General features: G+C 36.0%; 1 protein-coding gene across 9 annotated transcripts in view; it reads right to left on the bottom strand.

The window, feature by feature from the left end:
• The window catches only part of LOC150097328 (MIF4G domain-containing protein), a 177923-nt gene that overhangs the window by 135353 nt on the left and 22579 nt on the right, over window positions 1-19991 (bottom strand). For 5 of the 9 annotated variants that reach the window (XM_090406820.1, XM_090406819.1, XM_090406817.1 and 2 more), the window contains one exon: window positions 10238-10297. The exons of the other annotated variants lie outside the window; for them this stretch is intronic. In XM_090406820.1, coding sequence (XP_090262946.1) covers window positions 10238-10267 — 30 coding nt within the window. In that variant the 5' untranslated portion in view covers window positions 10268-10297. The remainder of the gene's footprint in view (window positions 1-10237; window positions 10298-19991) is intronic. 9 annotated transcript variants of the gene reach the window in all.

Below are 19991 nucleotides of genomic sequence, written 5' to 3'. Positions count from 1 at the left end.
CATTTCAAAAGGGATTTCAGAAAGGCAGAGGAATAAGAGATCAAATCGCCAATGTGAGATGGATAATAGAAAGAGCACAGGAATATCAAAAGAATGTCTACCTTGGGTAATATTTTGGACAATAGATCAAGTGTTAACTAATAAATATTTATTAAACCTACTGGTTTCATCAAACTTGAGCTGTTGGCATCTTCAGGGTACAAGCACGTAGGTTAAAAAAACATTACACAAATATGAATAACTGTAAAATTCTAACGGTTATAGTTACAAACTGAAATAGCATTGAACGTGAGTGATACACGTATCGCGTGTACATGATTAACTAGTTGTTGCTAAAGAAAGTTCCTTAATTTGCATTGAAGTTCATTTCTTGTGTGTTAAGAGATCTAATTAGGGTTTTCAATATCTCTGGGAGTATTAAACCCTGGTTCCTGATAAGATTATCAACAGAGCGAGCGACTGTAGCTGCTCCTTTAAACATTCGGAAGTGGTAATCTTCTTCTATGTAAGGGGAACAGCTTTTATCCCACTCAATGACATGGTTAGTTATAGAAAAATGAGATGACATGCCTGATATGTCTTGTCTGTTGTTTTTGACGTAACCAATGTGCTCCTTCTGTCTAATTTCGAGCCTTCTTGATGTCTGCCCGATGTAAATTGAACCACATGCGCATGGAATATTGTAAACTCCAGAATATTTATAGAGACGATGGTTATCTTTTGGAGATCTTAGTAGTTTACGAATTGTTTCTATAGTTTTGAATGCCACTCTTATTTTGTGTGGTTTGAGGAGACTAGCGAGCTTGTTGGAGATGCCACTCACATACGGAATTGCGATAATTTTGATATATCGAGTATCCTCTCGTTCTCTTTGTGTGGCTCAGAGAAAAGAATTTTGTTGACGAGTCTTCGTGGGTAGCCGTTCAAGTACAGATTATTAGATATCAATGTTAACTCGTCTTGAAGGTCCTTGTTATCTGTTGTGATGCGGACAGCTCTTTTCTTTAACATGTGTACTACGCTGAGTTTGTGAGAAATATGGTGAGAGGAGCTGAAATGTAGATAGCGACCTGTATTCTTAGGTTTTCTGTAAACTGATAGGTTTATATGGTCATTAATTTTCTTCTTAATTAAGATATCTAAGAACGGCAGTTTGTCTCTTTCAAGTTCCAGAGTGAATTTAATAGAATGATGAAAGGAATTGGTCTTATTGAGGAAGTCAAATAGGTCATCCTCGTTGTGTTTCCATACAATGAAGATGTCATCCACATATCTCTACCAAATTGTTGGTTTGGGAATTATTTGAGATAGGATTTTATTTTCGAGGTGTTTCCATAAATAGGTCAGCACAAGAAGGTGAAAGTGGACTGCCCATTGCCAAGCCAGTTAATTGTTGGTAAATCGTATTCTTCCAAGAAATAGTTTGAATTAAGGCAATGATCGTACAGTGACGTTATATATTGTGGAAACAAGGTAGCTAGGATGCTGATGACCTCCACCACGGGAACGTTTGTAAAAAGAGACGTGACATCTAGGCTAGCTAGATCATTTTCTGATATGGTAATGTTTTTTAATTTTTCCACAAAATGTTTCGAGTTTCTGATGTAACTCTCTGAGTTATGGATATGCTGTTGTAGGAGTTTGGAGAGATGTTTGGACAATAAGTAGGTAGGTGAGTTGATTCCATCTACAATAGGGCGTAAAGGAATACCACCTTTGTGTAACTTATTGTCCAAACATGTCGCCTTTCTTTTATCAAACATTCCCGTGGTGGAGGTCATCAGCATCCTAGCTACCTTGTTCCCACAAGATATAACCTCACTGTACGATCATTGCCTAAATTCAAACTATTTTTCTTGGAGGAATACGATTTACCAACAATTAACTGACTTGGCAATGGACAGTCCTCTTTCACCTTCTTGTGCTGATCTATTTATGGAACACCTCGAAACTAAAATCCTATCTCAAATAATTCCTAAACCAACAATTTGGTGGAGATCTGTAGATGACATCTTCATTGTATGGAACCACAGCGAGGATGACCTACTTGACTTCCTCAATAAGATCAACTCCTTTCATCATTCTATTAAATTCACTCTGGAACTTGAAAGAGACAAACTGCTGTTCTTACATATCTTAATTAAGAAGCAAATTAATGACCATATAAACCTATCATTTTACAGGAAACCTACGAATACAGGTCGCTATCTACATTTCAGCTCCTCTCACCATATTTCTCACAAACTCAGCGTAGTACACATGTTAAAGAAAAGAGCTGTCCGCATCACAACAGATAACAAGGACCTTCAAGACGAGTTAACATTGATATCTAATAATCTGTACTTGAACGGCTACCCACGAAGACTCGTCAACAAAATTCTTTTCTCTGAGCCACACAAAGAGAAAGAGAGGATACTCGATATATCAAAACTATCGCAATTCCTACGTGAGTGGCATCTCCAACAAGCTCGCTGGTCTCCTCAAACCACACAAAGTAAGAGTGACATTCAAACCTATAGAAACAATTCGTAAACTACTAAGATCTCCAAAAGATAACAATCCTTTCTATAAATATGCTGGAGTTTACAATATTTCATGCTTGTGTGGTTCAAGTTACATCGGGCAGACATCAAGAAGCCTCGAAATTAGACAGAAGGAGCACATTGGTTACATCAAAAACAACAGATAAGACATATGAGGCCTGTCATCTGATTTTTCTATAACTAACCATGTCATTGAGTGGGATAAAAGCTGTTCCCCTTACATGGAAGAAGACTACCACTCCCGAATGTTTAAAGCAGCAGCTGCAGTCACTCGCTCTGTTGATAATCTTATCAGAAACCAGGGTTTAATACTCCCAGAGATATGGAAAACCCTAATCAATTCTCTTAACACACAGGAAATGAACTTCAATGCAAACTACAGAACGTTCCTTAGCAACAACTAGTTGTACACGCGATACGTGTATCACTCACGTTCAATGCTATTTCAGTTTGTAACTATAATCGTTAGAATTTTACAGTTATTCATATTTGTGTAATGTTTTTTAACCTAAGTGCGTGTACCCTGAAAATGCCAACAGCTCAAGTTTGATGAAACTAGTAGGTTTAATAAATATTTATTAGTTAACACTTGATCTATTGTCCAAATAATTACTCTAGTTAGATGATCAAGAAAATAACCATTCATTATGAATGTCTAGCTTTGTTTCCGTGTCTATAGCAAGGCTTTTGATTCTGTAGATCATGTGAAACTGTGGAATGTGTTAAGAAATGGGAGTACCAGAGCATTTCATTATACTTCTGAGGTATCTTAATTATGAAAAAGAAGCTACTGTCTGAACAGATCTTGGAGAAACTGAGTATTTCATAATAGGTAAAGGGGTGCGACAAGGATGTATATTATCTCCGTACCTGTTTAACTTGTACAGCGAATACATTTTAAGAATGGCAAAGCTGGAGGAGTCTTCAGTTGGAATTAAAATTGGTGGAAGAAATATTAATAATTTGAGGTATGCAGATGATACCACCTTGCTAGTAGAATACAAAGAAGATTTGGAGGAATTTATTATGAAAGTTAAAGAAGAAAGTGCTAAATATGGTCTTAAACTGAACATCAAAAAGACAAAAGTTATGGCAACATGTGAACTTAATGATTTTGAAGTAGATGGGGAGAAAGTGGAAACAGTTAATAATTTTGTGTTCCTATGATCCCGAATTGATCAAGATGGATATTGTACTTAAGAAATTAGAAGAAGATTATTACTCAGAAAGAAAGCAATTACAAATTATTTAAGCAAGATCTTTAAAGATAAAGATATTAGCCTCGCAACAAAAATCAGAATCGTGAAAGCAATTGTATTCCCTGTGGTACTGTATGGATGTGAAAGTTGGACCCTGAGAAAGAGTGAAAGAAGGAAGATAGATGCATTTGAATTATGGGTTTGGAGACGCTTACTAAGAATACCATGGACTGCAAAGCAAACCAATAAATCAGTGATGGATAGAATAAAGCCAGATTGCTCCTTCGAAGCTATGATCATCAAGCAAAAATTGTCATACTTCGGACATATTATGCGAGCAAATGACAATCTGGAGAAGATGATGATGCTTGCTAAAGTTGATAGAAGCAGGAGAAGAGGAAGACCTAGAATTAGATGGGTGGATGGAGTTAAAGAAGCAACTGGAATGCGCTTGGAAATTCTGAAAGAAATGGCCAGGGACAGATCTGAATGGAGAATGTATGTTCATAGAATGCCAGGAGTCGAAAACGACTCGATGGAACATAACAACAACAACAACAACGTGTTCAATATACATCGTGCTATTATTATTATTAAACAAGACAACTCGAACAGATTAAATATTTACATTGATTATAATATATCACACGATAAAGTAATATCAACATACTAGTTTTTAAGAGTTATGAAGCAATAAAAAATCACTTCAGTCAGTCGTACAAAATATGTTGTTTGTAATATCGAATAGCTGAAATGGCTGAAAAAAAAAAAGAAAAACCTACAAAAAAGGAAATGTAACAATCGACATGATATTTATTCAACAAATTTTTGACGTTGGCAGTAAATGTAATCTTCGCAATTTTTGGTATATAAATTATACCATATTCTGTATAAGAAATTTTATGTAAATGTAGTACTCTATTATTATTATTATTATTACATAACACCTCCAGGGAGTCCAAAGACTCATCGATGGAGGGCACCCACTCCACAACTCTCCGTCTCCACCACTCCACTAGCCGCAACTACCTTCATCATCAACACCAGCGCCGACCACCACCACCACTATTTTCACAGACAATCACCAACATTTATGCCCATGGCGGGATTCGAACCCGCAGCCTGGAGAGCGGATACGCTAACCACTCGACCAGCCAGGTTGGCAGAGCCTGGCTATGCAGCTAATATAATGTAAAATCTAAAAATATAATATGTAAAAAAATTATATTTCAAAGAATAGAAATTAAATAAGCGTACGTTATCATTTATTTATTTATTAAACCTTGTTGACACAGTGTGACTAAGGTTAGGCTGGCTGCATATCTCAAATGCACACCAATGTTAACAGCTGTTGTCATTATTTCAGACTAAAATTTATAATTTTTTCCAAAAGGGCAAGGCTGTTTATTGAAAAGATTATGAGGATTATTCAGCATTCTACTGGATGGACGGAAAATTTACGTTAGATCACTGCTAACAGTAAATGTTTAAGCATCTCCCTTCCGGCGCCTAATCAGTAGAATTCGGAAAGGGAAGCCAGTTTAGGTTGTGAAGATTAATTTTCTCAAGGAAAATGATCGCTCTCTCTCTCTCTCTCTCTCTCTCTGTTTAGTAGTTGGAGTGCACAAAATCAATCCATTTCTGGAAACTACGTTTCTAAAAGTTATTAATGGAGTTTCTAATTAATCTGTTTTCAGCGTTGCCATTAATGCTTACGTATTTTTATGTAAACGTGATTTAATACTTGAATACTAAGTTATGAGCCCTAACCGAATGTATGGAAATTATTCCAGAAATCTCAGAAATCTATGTAAACGTAATTTAATACTTGAATACTCCGTCCTTTATTGAGTTATGAGCCCTAACCGAATGTATGGAAATTATTCCAGAAATCTCAGAACCTTAAAAAAAAAAAAAACCTTTTTATATGTTAAAAAATAAACCAGGTACTGCATAACTAGAATTAATCAGTTGGTTAATATACTGATGGGGTTCATTGACTAGCATCATTTTTATAAATCTATATTATGGTTAGTTCTTATTAGTGGAAATAGGGATGCAATTTCAATGACTTATTTGCAATGCGCCACACTTAAAAGAACCAATCTGTTTGACAAAATCATGGAAACACTAAGATATTTAGGAATAGAATTTGTTTGTGTTTGGCTACATTGAATAAACTTGTGGCGGCAGCACTAAATGTTCTTGATTTGTTTTGTTTACACTTTGTAGTTCTCATTCATGTGCAATAGTGATTGTAGTGAGCGATATTCGTGTTAAAGAATCGAAAATGAGAGACTTTGAAAGAGGACAAATTTTTGGTGCGCGTTTAGCTGGATCATCAGTGACAAAACCGCCACATTATTAAGTGTAACTAAGGTTATGTCGGCATACATAGATCATGGCATGACATCACGAAGAGAAACGGTGTTCGAAAATCAAAAATGACGGAAAGAGATCGACGGAAAGTGAGAAGCATTGTTTTGAAAAATCACAGGACTACTGCAGCACAGGTAACAGCAGTACTATTCATCTCTCAGAAACTGTTTCCACGAAAACTGTTCAATGTGAGCTTCAAAAATCCAATATTCACAGTAGAGCTGCAATTGCTAAACCTCTGAAAAGATGCGTAAATGATGGTGTCAGGATCGTTAAACCCGGACATTAGGAAACTGGAAACGTGTGATATGGTCAAATGAGTTGACCTCCACGTTGTTTCCTGCATCAGGGCGAGTTTATGTTTAGAGAACACCCAAGGAAGCCTACAATACGGAATGTGTGGTACCAACAGTAAGGCACGAGAGCGGCTCTGTGATGATCTAGGCAGCAGTATAGTGGTATTTTGTTGGTCCCATTATTATTCTTCATGGCAGAATTACTGCGAATGATTATTTGAACATTTTGAGTAATCAAGTGCATCCTATGATCCAAACATTATTTCCAAACAACAATGCAGCATTCCAAGAAGACAATGCCTTCATTCACACAGCTCGGACTATACAGTTATGGTTTGAAGAGAATGAAGATGAACTTTACCATCTTCTCTGGCCAGCATAATCATTAGATCTGAACATTGTTTAACCACTCTGGTAAGTTTTGAAGACTAGAATAAGGAACAGATCTTCACCTCCAACGTATTTAAAACAACTTGAAGGTGTTCTTCAAGAAGAATTGTACAAAATTCCACCAGAAGCTATTCAAAACTTGTTTGAGTCGATTCCAAGAAGATTGGTACAAAATTCCACAAGAAACTATTCAAAATTTGTTTGAGTCCATTCCAAGAAGAATTCAGACAATAATGAAGCCAAAAGGTGGTCGTCCAACACTATATTCATAAAGAAATATGTATGTATAACAAGTGTTTCCATTATTCTGTCCAACCCCTGTACCTCATCATTTTTACATATAGGATTTTTTTAGGATTTAAGGGGACCAGTGTACCAAAGGGATCAATAACGACATTGAGAAGGATCTGACAGGTGACATATGACATGGCTATTTCCTGATAGTGCAGAGTAATTTGGAATGCAGTAGTTGTAAAATGATTTCAATGAATTGGAATTATGGGCATGTGAAAGTGGCTAGTAGTTCAATGTTAGTAAATGTGAAGTTATGCAATTGTGTACTGAGATATCCAATAGTGTATTATATTGATGGGATTAAGCTAGAAGAAACTGATCAGGCTAAGGATCTTGGAGTTTTAGTAGATATAAAGTTAAAATTTAAGGACCATATGGCAAACACTGCATAACAACTAAGAGATAATTGCAAAGCTGAAATGAACACTGCCATAAGGAAGGAATGTTGCCTCTTTACAAAGCTTTGATACAATTTCATCTGGACTACTGCGCTGAGATCTGGTTTCCTGGTTTCCAAAGTGATATGGCGGAGAGGATACAAAGAAAAGTGTTAAAGGTATACTGGGACTGTATGTATGTAGATTATGTGAAGATATTGAGAATCTGTGGACTGCAGACACTAGTTAACAGTAGAAGGAGAGGTGATATGATAGAGACTTTTGATCATATAATATACCGATGGAATTTTTAATTTTATGACTGCACTCAAGAAAGAAGTAAGAGCTAGAATTTTCTCTCATAGAGAGGCATGTGACTGGAATGGACTGCCTTTGGAAGTTGTGAGTGAAGGCAGTGTGAACGAATTCAAGAAGCGCTGGTGCAATGATATAGGCCTCTCCAGACGATTTCATGATTCCTTGAAGGTCTCTGGTAATAATAATAATAATATTGAAACGTTGAAGTATTAAAAATGAGGTGATGGTGTATTTAGAATACTAAGTACTCTGAATGTCAACAAGCAGTTGCACTGAATGAAATTTCGTCATGTTCAATGGGCGTGTGTGCTAAGGAAATAACAGCGCCACTGACCTAGCTGTTTAATAAATGCCTTGCAACTGTGATTTTTCTGAATTTTGATAAGGCGTCAAATGACAAGCGGATACGTACGTTGCAAAGTATGGGTTAGATAGCAGGTTAGTGGAATGGAATGACAAACTGGTTCTCTGATTAGATACCATAGAGGTGTGTATCAGAGAGTAATGTCAGAAAGAAGGAAAGCTACCAATTGAATTCCACAAGATACAGTATCGTAACCATTAGTGTTCAGCCGTTATGTCAGCGATATTATCACTGGACTACAGGAAGCTATTCAATTGTTTGCGGATGATGTGAAGACGAGGACGTAGAATATTAGATATAGTCCCGATGTAGTGGCTCTTTAGAATTATTTGAATAAAATGAAAATTGAGTAAATGAATGGGAATGTCCAATTTAATGTCACTAAGTGTGAGATTTTGAACTATGAAATCCACAGATGGGAGGGTGCATAATCTATCTGTGGAACTATAATGAAGGCCCTGATCACATCGTATCTGGACTACTCAGCACAGATCTGGTCTTGGAGAGGAAGAAAAAAATGCTGGCTGTTCAGAATTGACAAAAGTGATTTCAGGACTTTGGCAGCTATGAGGAAAGACTAAAGGAATGAAATCTGAAGAATTTGACAGACAAAAGACGAAGGGAGAAGATGCATTTAAACATTTAAGCTGGTGAGCGGTATTTACCAGATGGACATAGGAATAATTTTTCAAATGGCAACAGAATCCAGCTTTGGAAGGAAGTTGCACAAGAGTGGTGAATAATAAGAAACAGTGGAACATTTTTTTTTTGGGGGGGGGGGATGGTGAGTTAGTAAAATTCTTTGCCTGAATATATCGTAAATGCTAAGATTGCGATTGAATTTAAGATTCAGTAAGATAGATGTTGCTAATAGAGTAGGTCTTCCATGATAAGTCGGCGAGCTCTACAGAAGTTTGTTGTAATAATCAGTATTATAATCAACATCTCCTTTTTTCCTTCCAGCGCTAGAAAGCGCTGCTGCACGCATTTGGATTCCATTGTATTCATGTGCCCTATCTGTATGTTATTCCTAGTATTGTTCCCAACTGTACCGACGATGTCCTAAGACACTTAGGTCGAAATATTTACGTATTAAAAAAAACCTATTACTGTGGTTTTACGTGTGTTTATTTAGTCATCTCCTTTCTTGTAGGACTATTGACTTAGAGAGAGGTCAATGGTCCTACAAACTGTATAATAATAATAATAATAATAATAATAATAATAATAATAATAATAATAATAATAATAATAATAATAATAATAATAATAATATCTCTTTTGTTGATAAAGTAGTAAACCTATCGACGAATGACTCAGTTATACCAGCATAAATACTATCATGGCTGTATAGGAGAGATTGGAGTTTTATTTGTATAATGAATAAACACGCTAACACACAAGGACCAAAAGTATGTATTTACATGTATATATGTATTTCTAAAACAGACTATGAGAAATAGATTTGCCACACAAAACATAAAAAAATATCTAATGCGATACACTTTATCACGTTTACATAATACATTCAAAGTCATACGTGACATGCAGTGTGATAGGCATAATAAAATCGTTTAGAAAATCGGTTTTTTTATTTATATTTTGTTTCATATTCGTTTTCACAAACAGTAGACAGCTGACTGCACTCTGTAATTGGCCTGCTTAATATAGATGAAACTAGACAGGTGTTCAGTCTGGCCTCTGCGAGTTAAAACTACTCAACTATATCTCTGTTCAAGTCCTGCGTAGCGGACTATATGGCTTTAGATAAAATGTTCAGACTGTTCGCATTACTGCTCTAAATTCTCTGTAGTCTACTTTTTCAGCATCGCGAAAATCATACTTTCCTATTGAATAATGATACAATAGGTTTTATTACTGAGTCTTTTTTGAGAGGAGGGGAAGCTGACAATAATTAACTAACGTTGAGATTTAGACCATCGATAAACGCAACCATAAAAACAATAAAATGAATAATTTTTTTTTTTTTTACATTTTTACCTATACTGATGAGTTGAAATGAGTGAAGAACAAAATTAACCCATTTGTGAAAAAAAAAAAAGCAATTAAAACCTACCTGCAAAAGGACGTAGGAGATATTCTGCATTGTAACAGGTTATTCCGCAAAAGAACCCCACTATGCAATGAAAGAAAAACAAGCTTATAAGGCATGTAACCGACAAAATATCAAGAGCCAAAATACAATTCAGTTGTAAAACATATTGCATATGATGAGACCTTATTGCATGTAGCTATTAATTAACAAAGGTGAATTACTAAGTATATCAACGCTCATCTAGTAAGAAAATCTGTCTCAATTATCTTTAGACTCTTTTTTTTAAGAATTTGCATCAGTTATCAGGTTTATCAGCTTTACTCATCAAAATAGGCAGACCACAAGTGTTTAAAAATAAATAAATAAAATAAAAAACGCTATCCCGCTGCTCAAATTCTGTATACAACAATAGTGCAATTTGTGGAAATCATTTTTCAAAAAAAAATTCAAGAAATTACACATTACATTAAAATTACACATGAAAACATACCCTGCCGAACAAGCGTGGAACTCTTTATTTAAAAAAATAAAAATAAAATGGGGATTGCTTTATCTCAAAGTAGGTGAATCTACTTTGAGAGATTAATGTATTCCTATCAAGACCAAGTAACTTGGCTTCATATAAACCTAATTAATGCTCTGTTAGAGAGCTTAATCTTCTCATTTAACTACTATTTCTGTCAACTGTGTGCGTTCTCTTCCATGTCTGTTTCGCAGGATGAAAAAAAAAAAAAAAAAAAACGTGCGTGTGTGGGGGGGGGGGAACTTATTCAATCGAAGGAGAGTTAGCCGATATCATATGGAGGCAGCAAAAGTTTTTCATTCCACATACGGGCAAATCGGCCAAGAGAACACACACACACACACACACACACACACAATTTACAGACAATATATACACTAGTGGCAGACGGCAGATGACGCTGGGTGTTGATGGTAGTATTGTGTAGTTGGAGGAAAAGTGAGAGAAAAAGTGAGTCGTAGTGGAGTAGTGTGCCCTCCCACGATGAGTCCTTGGAGGTGTCACGCAATAACATATATAAATTAAATATGTTGAACTTACGGACTTTTATTTTGAAACATTTTTATTTGTACAACTAATTCCTGAAAAAGGGTGCCTCTACCTCCATCTTTGCAAATCACGAAGTGATAATCATTAATCGTGATTTGTTATGAAATTATCACATTTCCAAGTGTAGGTAAGCTTGTCTTACCTAGACAAACTCATTTGGAAATACTTATCTTTATCCTTTATTTGATAGAGGTGGAATAAGAATTGTCCTGTTTCCTAGCTCTGGAAGATTATTACGAAGTATTTTATAGGTTTAATAGTAGTTTATTATGACTAATATAATGAAACCAGAATTCATTCGTTATTCGTTAACTATTATTCTTTGATTAAATACTCTTCATTTAATAGATTTTTAGTATTATATACAATCAGATTATGCACCTACTAGTTTCACGCACGAATAACCAGTGGCTTTTCTTTTCAGAGCAATGGTTTCTTCTTCTTCTTCTTCTTCTTCTTCTTCATTAGTGCACAAAAATAGTATATCATCTGATTATGTATAATACTACCCGATTTTTAAACCTGGTATTTCAGCAAACCTGTTGATATAAAGTCCCGTTACAAGCTATTATTCTTTTATAATACTATAATTCATCAGTGGAACAACCCTAACCTCGACAGAAGAAACATAGGCTTTTTACAGACAATACGAGTGTTGGGGTTTAGGACCACGAGATGGCCAATAATTTGTCGTACTTCCTTTCTCCGGAAAGCATTGATTCATTAATAGCTTGTGCTCACTATTAGTAAAGGTTGAAGGAGAGAACTTGACTTCCTACCTCTCTTCAAAAAGTTAGTTTGAGCTAAAGAAGCTCCGTCTACTTCCACTGAGCATAAAAGTATTGGAAAAGTTATTTCTATTTTATTTATATTTCAAAAAGAATCCAAGTTGAGAAAAATGTTCAGTTATTCAGGGAATAAGAGTGAAAGATTTTCTGAGTTTCAGACTGAACAGTAAAATCTGAAACATTAATAGAATCATACTATAAAATGTGTAGTGAACTCTGTAAGAAATTTGGTGAGCAACACTAGAAATTATTTTTAAAAAATGTACAGAAATCTGTTTGTGAGGAAATCACACGAGTCCTGAGAAAAGCGACAGAAAATACCAAGCAAAAATCATGAATATGAGCAGTGATCCAGTTTTCCTTTCAATTTTATTATATTTTTTTTTACACTTTTCATAAGTCTTTACTACTACAATTCCGTTCTGTACCCTTCAGAGTACAGAACGGAATTGTAGTAGTAAAGATATTTGATATTTGATAGAGCGATCCCAGATTCGCACCATTGCTCAAAATATTTACAGAAGCCCGATTGTACTCATTTGGTACTTAAATAAAGTGCAGCCTGGGATTTTTTTAAAATCGTAATGTCATTATGTTTTGTTCACTGCATAATTTGAGTTTTCATAAAAGTTGTACGGTGATAGATATGAAGAAAGTAAGAAGGGTACAAAAAGTTGTGCTGTTTTGGGCCAGAAATTCTTACCCAGACAAAGCAGAGTATAACTGTAATCCGGTTAATGTTCAGTGTGGTGTAAAAATGCTCTGGCACTGCCCAAATAAGATTCCTAACTGATTACCTAACGCTGATAGTGATGCGTCTATTTTTGGGAACAAGTTCCTTGATATCTGATGCATTTTTTGTTCTGTTCTTCAACAAACAACAACAACAACAACAACAACAAAAAGTTCTATCGTCATGAACAACAAATCAGTTCCTTTTCTGAACTTAGAAAACTACTGAAATGTTTGAGTTTTGCTTTTGGTTCTTTCTCAAAACAAGTTTTTCATTTCAACGGTTTCTACGGAGTTTTTTTTTTGTTTGTTTGTTTGAAGTAGAAGCGCGCATGCGCTGTTCTTTAAAGCTGGTCATTTTTTGATGCAGAGGAAGTTGCACAGGACACAATGCACTTTACGATATATCACACGCAATAAAGCAATGTACGTACAAATATGAAGTAAATCGTGAATGACCTAGCAGATTCAACACTGTACACGCCTAGTGCAGGAGACTGTACTAACTATAGTAATATCATGCAACAGTCTAAACTTTTTCTGATCATACCTCGCACGAAAGCAGACAGGTTCACTTTCAACTAGAATGAAAATAATAAATTTCAAAATATAAAGAGCCATGGTATATGTCATTATATTTAGTCACAATGGAATAAAATTCAGTATTTCTGAAGAAAAAAAAAAGTCTTAAAGCCTTCTGCGTCCCAATTTTTACGACATTATGCCAACGCACTGCATAGTTTAAATACCACTAGTCTACGCACTGTCGATACCAAGTTTCTTAAAGAGTTCTTGAGTGACCTCACAACAGTTTCTTCTTTCGCTAACCGTCACGAATATTTCGCATACTTGCAAAATCCTTGAAATGGCGAGTCTCTTTACTTGTATGAAGTCGTGATCTGAACTCCTAGTCCATTTGGTCAACTTCTCACGTATGAATATCTTAAACGGCTTGTTAATGGAAACATCCAGTAACTATAATTGGATAATAAGGCTGCACGAAATCGCAGTCAGCTGCTGAGTTTTCATTACGCAATCCTCCTGTTTTTCGTTGCCTTTGTATGCGTGACCTTTGGACCATACGAAGTTTCTACAGTAGAGTCGATAGAATGCACACCTTGTGCTGGGAGAATCCAATGTTCGAATCAGGTAAGAAACTTTTCGGAATCAATTCTAATTACTCCAGGCTGAAGAACAGCGAGTTTTTTCTTTTTTTCTTCTCCTTTCGAGATTTGCTAGATCCCTAGGGGAAATGTCGCTGTTTTCAAACCAAATGTCAACACAGGAACACAGTTGACGCACACAACAGATAAATACCCTTTGGCCTAAGCTACCTAACCCAAATAGTTTAGATTTTTCAAAGTGAAGAATCTAAAGCGAACTATGTGCAGTTATCACGCAAAGTATTAACAACACATAGTTCTGAAGCCTTTTTTAAAAGAAAATTTACATAATTCTAAAAACTATTTAGATCATTTTTAATCCAAATTACAAACAGTAATTCGATATTTTCGGTCTTGATAAAATATTATGGGGGGGGGTAACTTTGAACTTCGTCTTTGAACCTACAACGGTTGTCCACAGCAGTTGGCAGCCAGACAAAAGACCATTATAGCTTCAAATCTTGTACGACTGGAAGAAATTTTTTAGCCCTTTTTTTCGGGTCCTATTTGCCAGATGAAATCTCGCAAATGGGATCCGTCTTCTCGTCCCAAGAAATTCGTTCTTTTAATCCCACATTCATAAAACATGATCGTATGCCTCACGCTCTTTCTGACAATAATAGGGAATGAAAATATGGAGAACCATTTAGGAAGTGTAAAAAGTAGAATCTTGAATACGAAAATTAAATGAATCTAGAACTGGAAGATCGACCTGACGGCTTTAAAAGTACCTTCCTCCACAACAATCAGGGGGGGAAATTTTATGATCTAGACAAGGATGTCAAATGCATGATGTATGAAAAAGTCCTTAAAAAATCAATTTCTTGCACTGGCATTCTGTTGATATCTTGGATCTATTGACTTAAAACGAACTTCATTTTTTGACATCATTAGGATAAACAAAAAACATCCACTGATTACTCTAACTCAGTACATAAACACGCAAAAAAGTGTTGCTATGGAAACAGGTGAACATGACGTCCATTTTTCTTCGTCAAATAAAGAGCATAACTTTATTTTATACCACACAACACACACACACACACACATATCATATTAGCACCGTGGGTAGGTTAAAGATCACATAATCCGGAATCTCGCTTTAGGGGCCAAAATGTGTGTGCGTGTGTGTGTATATATATATATATATATATATATATATATATATATATATATATATATATATATATTTTTTTTTTTTTTTTTTTGTTTGTTTGTTTGTTTGTTTGTAGTCACTTCAGGTCTCTAAGAAGCAAAATATTTCGCTAATATGGCTTCATTGAAACGATTACTCTTCCATAGCTATATGAATCCGCATCCACAGAACGCAATAAACATCATATTAACAGAGTTCTGTGATTTAGAAATGAGATGTGGAAGAGTGAAAAGTTAAATCAAGTTTTGTCTTAATAAAGCTGCTTTTGGAAAGAAAGCCAAGCAAGTCTGGTCGAACGTTAAAGCATGATGATTGATGTCTTGGATTGTTAGCATGCATCAGGGATTCGTTCTTGCAGAAGTCTCAACCAATAGTAATTCTCGGATATCCTTCGATGTTTAAAGGAAGATATTCGCGAAAACGACCAAAAATGGTGAACGCAGGAATGGTTATTTTATCGCAACAGTAATAGAGAACACAACGTGTTGGTTGTAAATAGTTCTTGGCACAACAGGAATGTGATCGTTCAAGTTTAAACTCTAAGACGAAGATCTAAAGATATTTCATAGTACATCGAATTGTAAAAAAAGAATGGTAGCAGTATTTGGTAATTCTCAAGGAGACCACTTCGAAGGAAACAATAGTAATCTGTAGTTAAAGTTAAACTAAACCTACACTTCGTTTTTCCATCAGGCTAGGGAACTATTTAGGTGGCACCTTATACACGTTTGAAAGACTTGCGCTGTGGACAAAAGCATTCATTGTCATTCCTCTTCACATGTGTAGCTTCAACAATGCTGCCAACTTCCGTACAACCGCATGTATCATGGATCCTTGTTTGGAGTACGACAACTTAGGCGGACGTTCTGTTCACTGTAACAGCAGGTGCCATGTAAATATACTTTCAAGATTAAAAATATGGCTTCACTGAAACGATTGCTCATTCATCATAGTAGTGGGTATTCTTGAGAGAGAGAGAGAGGGAGAGAGAGAGAGAGAGAGAGAGAGAGAGAGAGAGAGAGAGAGAGAGAGAGAGAGAGAGAGAGAGAGAGAGAGAGAGAGAGAGAGAGAGAGCTTTTAAACAGAGATAAACTGTCGCCAACGAAAATTTGGCATGATATTCCCCTTTCCACTCAATTTAAAAATTGTTATCATTTTTAAAACTTATTCGTTATAATCGTACTAGATGAAGAATGCCTAACATGTTTTCATTTTATTTTATTCGGTGTTTATATTCTGTTAAACAAATAACTATGTTAGTTAAACATAGCTACTCTACTTCCAAGTCTTTCCTATCACAAGCCATCATCAGAGTAAGTTAGAAATATTCCCTAGGACTGCCAACTTCCGTGTATACATCCAAAAAAAAAAAGAAAAAAAAAAGGGGGGGTTGTGGTAGTCAACATTGGTTTCCAGATTTAGCTTTCTGTAAGTTTATAAAGAATCCGTGGTTCGAGTTGTGAGATTTGTGTGACCCGGTTACGGAAGATTGATTTTAAATCCTTAACAACATCTGCTTAAATCGAGTTTTAATTCTATAATCACTAAACATAATAATATCCCCTTTAATAACATGAGCTTATGATGAAATAAAAAAGATTCTTTCCAGAAATAAAGTCTAAATACACAAACATAGAAAATATAATTTCTCTTTCTGTCATTACCACTTATTTGGGTCACTGTTAAGGTTAAGAGTTGGTGAGTCAGAAGTGTAGATATGGCACAAAGCCATTACAGCACGCAAGAGATTGCACGTTCTGAATTAGACTTTCAACCTAAACACGCAAAGAATATACTCATCAAGAAGCAATTATAAAAATCTAAGGGAAAAAAATTAAAGAATTCTTTGGCAAACAGTCGTCTAAAAGTCTCTGAAATAACAACAAAAAGAACTAAACGCAATAGATGACATTTAGCATGAGACGAATGAATAATAATTGTATCAGATATGTTTTTTTTTTTCCCCGTTACATGTTATCTGATACCACTCAACGCAAACATGAACATGAATCTATTTATAAGCTCGTAGTTAAATACTTGAATCAATGCTAAGAAGGCAAAAGGAGCAATTATTAGGCCATTCAGCTCTAGGGAAAATAACGAAATATAGTTGAAAATTATGAAATATAAATTAAGTGATAAAAGTCATGCGGATAGCTGAGTATTTTGTTCCATTTCTCCACCAAAATGGTCGTTAGTTCTTGTAATGACACCTGTATAATGTTCAAATCAAGTTGTTTGTGAAGTCAGTATAACATTTCCTCAAACTATGTCCCTACAAGCGTTATAATTTATGAAGGTGCATTCGTTGCATAGAATTAAACCAACGTAGGCAACAAAGAATTGTCCATGGCAAGTATAACATGCAGTGTTAATTTTTAAAACACTACCAAAACAGGTTTTCTAGACTAGAACCTGCTGTCCTATGAAAACAATTTCTGATATTAACATCGATCTCCACGCCATAATACCACGAGTGCACTTAACACACGAAATTGAACGGTAGTCTTCAACAGCACTGAAGATTGCTATTCGATTTCGCTGTCATCTGATTGACTGTGACCCATCTGTTACACTCAGGATTCTTGAAATTCTCCTGGGGCCTCTTATATCGCTACCATCGTTGTGCGTGAACATTCTAACAAGACGGCATTAGATAGTTGGTGTAGGCAGGTGTAGCACAGATTATCCATGTCAAAAGTGCAATCAGTGTCATTTTCCTTTCGGTTCATTATCGCGGTGAATTGCGAGAGAGCGCACGCACGCACGCACACACATATGAAACCAATATCTGTGTCAGTTTCTCAACTAGTCATTTAACGTTATCTCCGATAACCATTTCCTCTTATTATTATTTTTATTATGATTCATATTGTTATGTTAATTTAACAGCAGTTCCATGGAGCCCCAGGACTCATCTAGTGAGGGCAATTACACCACCACACACTATCCTAATCTACTTCGTGCGAATGCACTCCACTAATCTACGTCGTAACTACTCCAATACTTTACCTTGGAAATGTACTTCTGTTTGTTAATTACATGTAACTCTGGCCGGTTTACCTGTTTTCAAGGGGGAACTCCCAATACCTCCGCATGAGATCGGTTAACTTGCCTGAAACTTAGAGCTGAAAAGCTCTAAAAGATTATTCACGTCTTAGAAGGTGTTCGAACCCAGGTCTTTCCACCCAAAGGGTGTCAGTTTACCGGCTGAACTACAAAATAATAATAAATAAATAAATACAATTTTTTAAATACATTAATGAACATACCACCTATTTAAAATATTAAAAATCACACTAAATATTTTTAATGGTTCAACATTTTCACTGCAAATTCAGTCTTTGCAACGTTTTTTTTTAACCCTCTCATTGTTCATTTAATATTTCCAAAATATCAGGAACCATAACTGAAAAAAAAAAAATGTCCAAGCTTTTATTTATATGTTTTGTTTTTAATAGAAGAAATGTCATGCTCGCCTGTGCCAACAACCAAGGTTATACTGGTCACTAAAACAGCACCGTGGTAACTGACGGAGTCGGAAGCGAGTATTAAAACATAGTGTAATATAAAGCATACAATTAAACATATATTTCATTTTCTAAAAAATTAATCAGAAATAAAAATAAAATAAGATTTATCCTGGCTTCCTTTATTTCGAAATTCACTTCGAACTATTTATATATATTTCTTCGAACCAATTTGAAGTGAATATATATATTCACTTCGAACTACATGTATATATATATATATATATGGTTTGGAAGGAAGTCAACAAATACCATAGTACGAGTGTATGAGGAACAAATGGCGATGGCGCATACCTTAATGATCTCTTCGCTGCGATGACTGCAGCAATCCTACGGGGCATACCTTACACAAGCATACGATAGCCATCAATGGGAAATTTGGACCATATGTCCTGTAGGCATGTAATGAGGTCCTGGGCTGTTGTGGTCGGAAGTCTCTTGACCTCATCCGACGCTCCAGTTCATTTCATAGATGTTTAATAGGGTTGAGATCACGGCTCTGTGGAGGCCAGTCAAGTGTGGTGACGTTCATGTCCACAAACTACGCACTTACAGTAAGCAGCCTTACGATACAGTGCATTGTTCTGCTGAAAGAGACAATGGACAGTTCTTCCGTAGAAACGCCACAAAGTAGGAAGCATTGCATTGTCCAGACTGTTCAAATACTTCTTGGAGTTCAGTGTTCGTGGAAACACAAACAGAGGTCCGAGGACAAACCAAGAAAAACAGAACCATACCATCACACCGTCACCTCCGAATTTCATAGCTGGGTTGCGCACACTGGTAAGAGACGTTCACCGGCCATCCACACTCGTCTATCTGCTCCGTAGAGGGTGTAGCGTGATTCGTCGCTCCATAACACAGTTTTCCAAGCTTCTACATCTCACCATGCGTGTTCTTTATGCCACTTAAGACGACGGTGCATGTTGATTCGGGCAATGTGAAGCTTGCATATTGCAGTCCTATCATGGAAACCATGTTGTTTTTCCCGGTTAGAATGTTTTTTGTGCAGATTCGTGTTTCAGTCGATGCCCAGAGCTCCCCATTCGATGTATTGGCCGACGAATGACGGGTTTTACATATAATCCTTTGTAGCACTCTACGGGCATGTTCTGTGATGGATGATGGATGCATCTGTGATGGATGCCCACTGCAGGTAGCATTTACAGCTGACTCCCTGCACTTCCATCTCAATGTGGTATCGCTGATTGTTGACCCGGGTTGGCCTAATTTCTCAACAATTTGCCGAACAGATAGGCCTGCAACATGGCATCCTATCACAACGCCTCTTTCAAACTTCGGAAGTTCCCTTCTCACAGCCATTGAACCCGAAC

Source organism: Typopeltis vanoorti, chromosome 17 (assembly GCF_054136105.1).
Source record: "Typopeltis vanoorti isolate ZY-2024b chromosome 17, IOZ_Tvanoo_1.0, whole genome shotgun sequence".
In the NCBI taxonomy this organism is placed as follows: Eukaryota; Metazoa; Arthropoda; class Arachnida; order Uropygi; family Thelyphonidae; genus Typopeltis; species Typopeltis vanoorti.
This window is presented reverse-complemented; position numbering and strand designations above follow the sequence as displayed.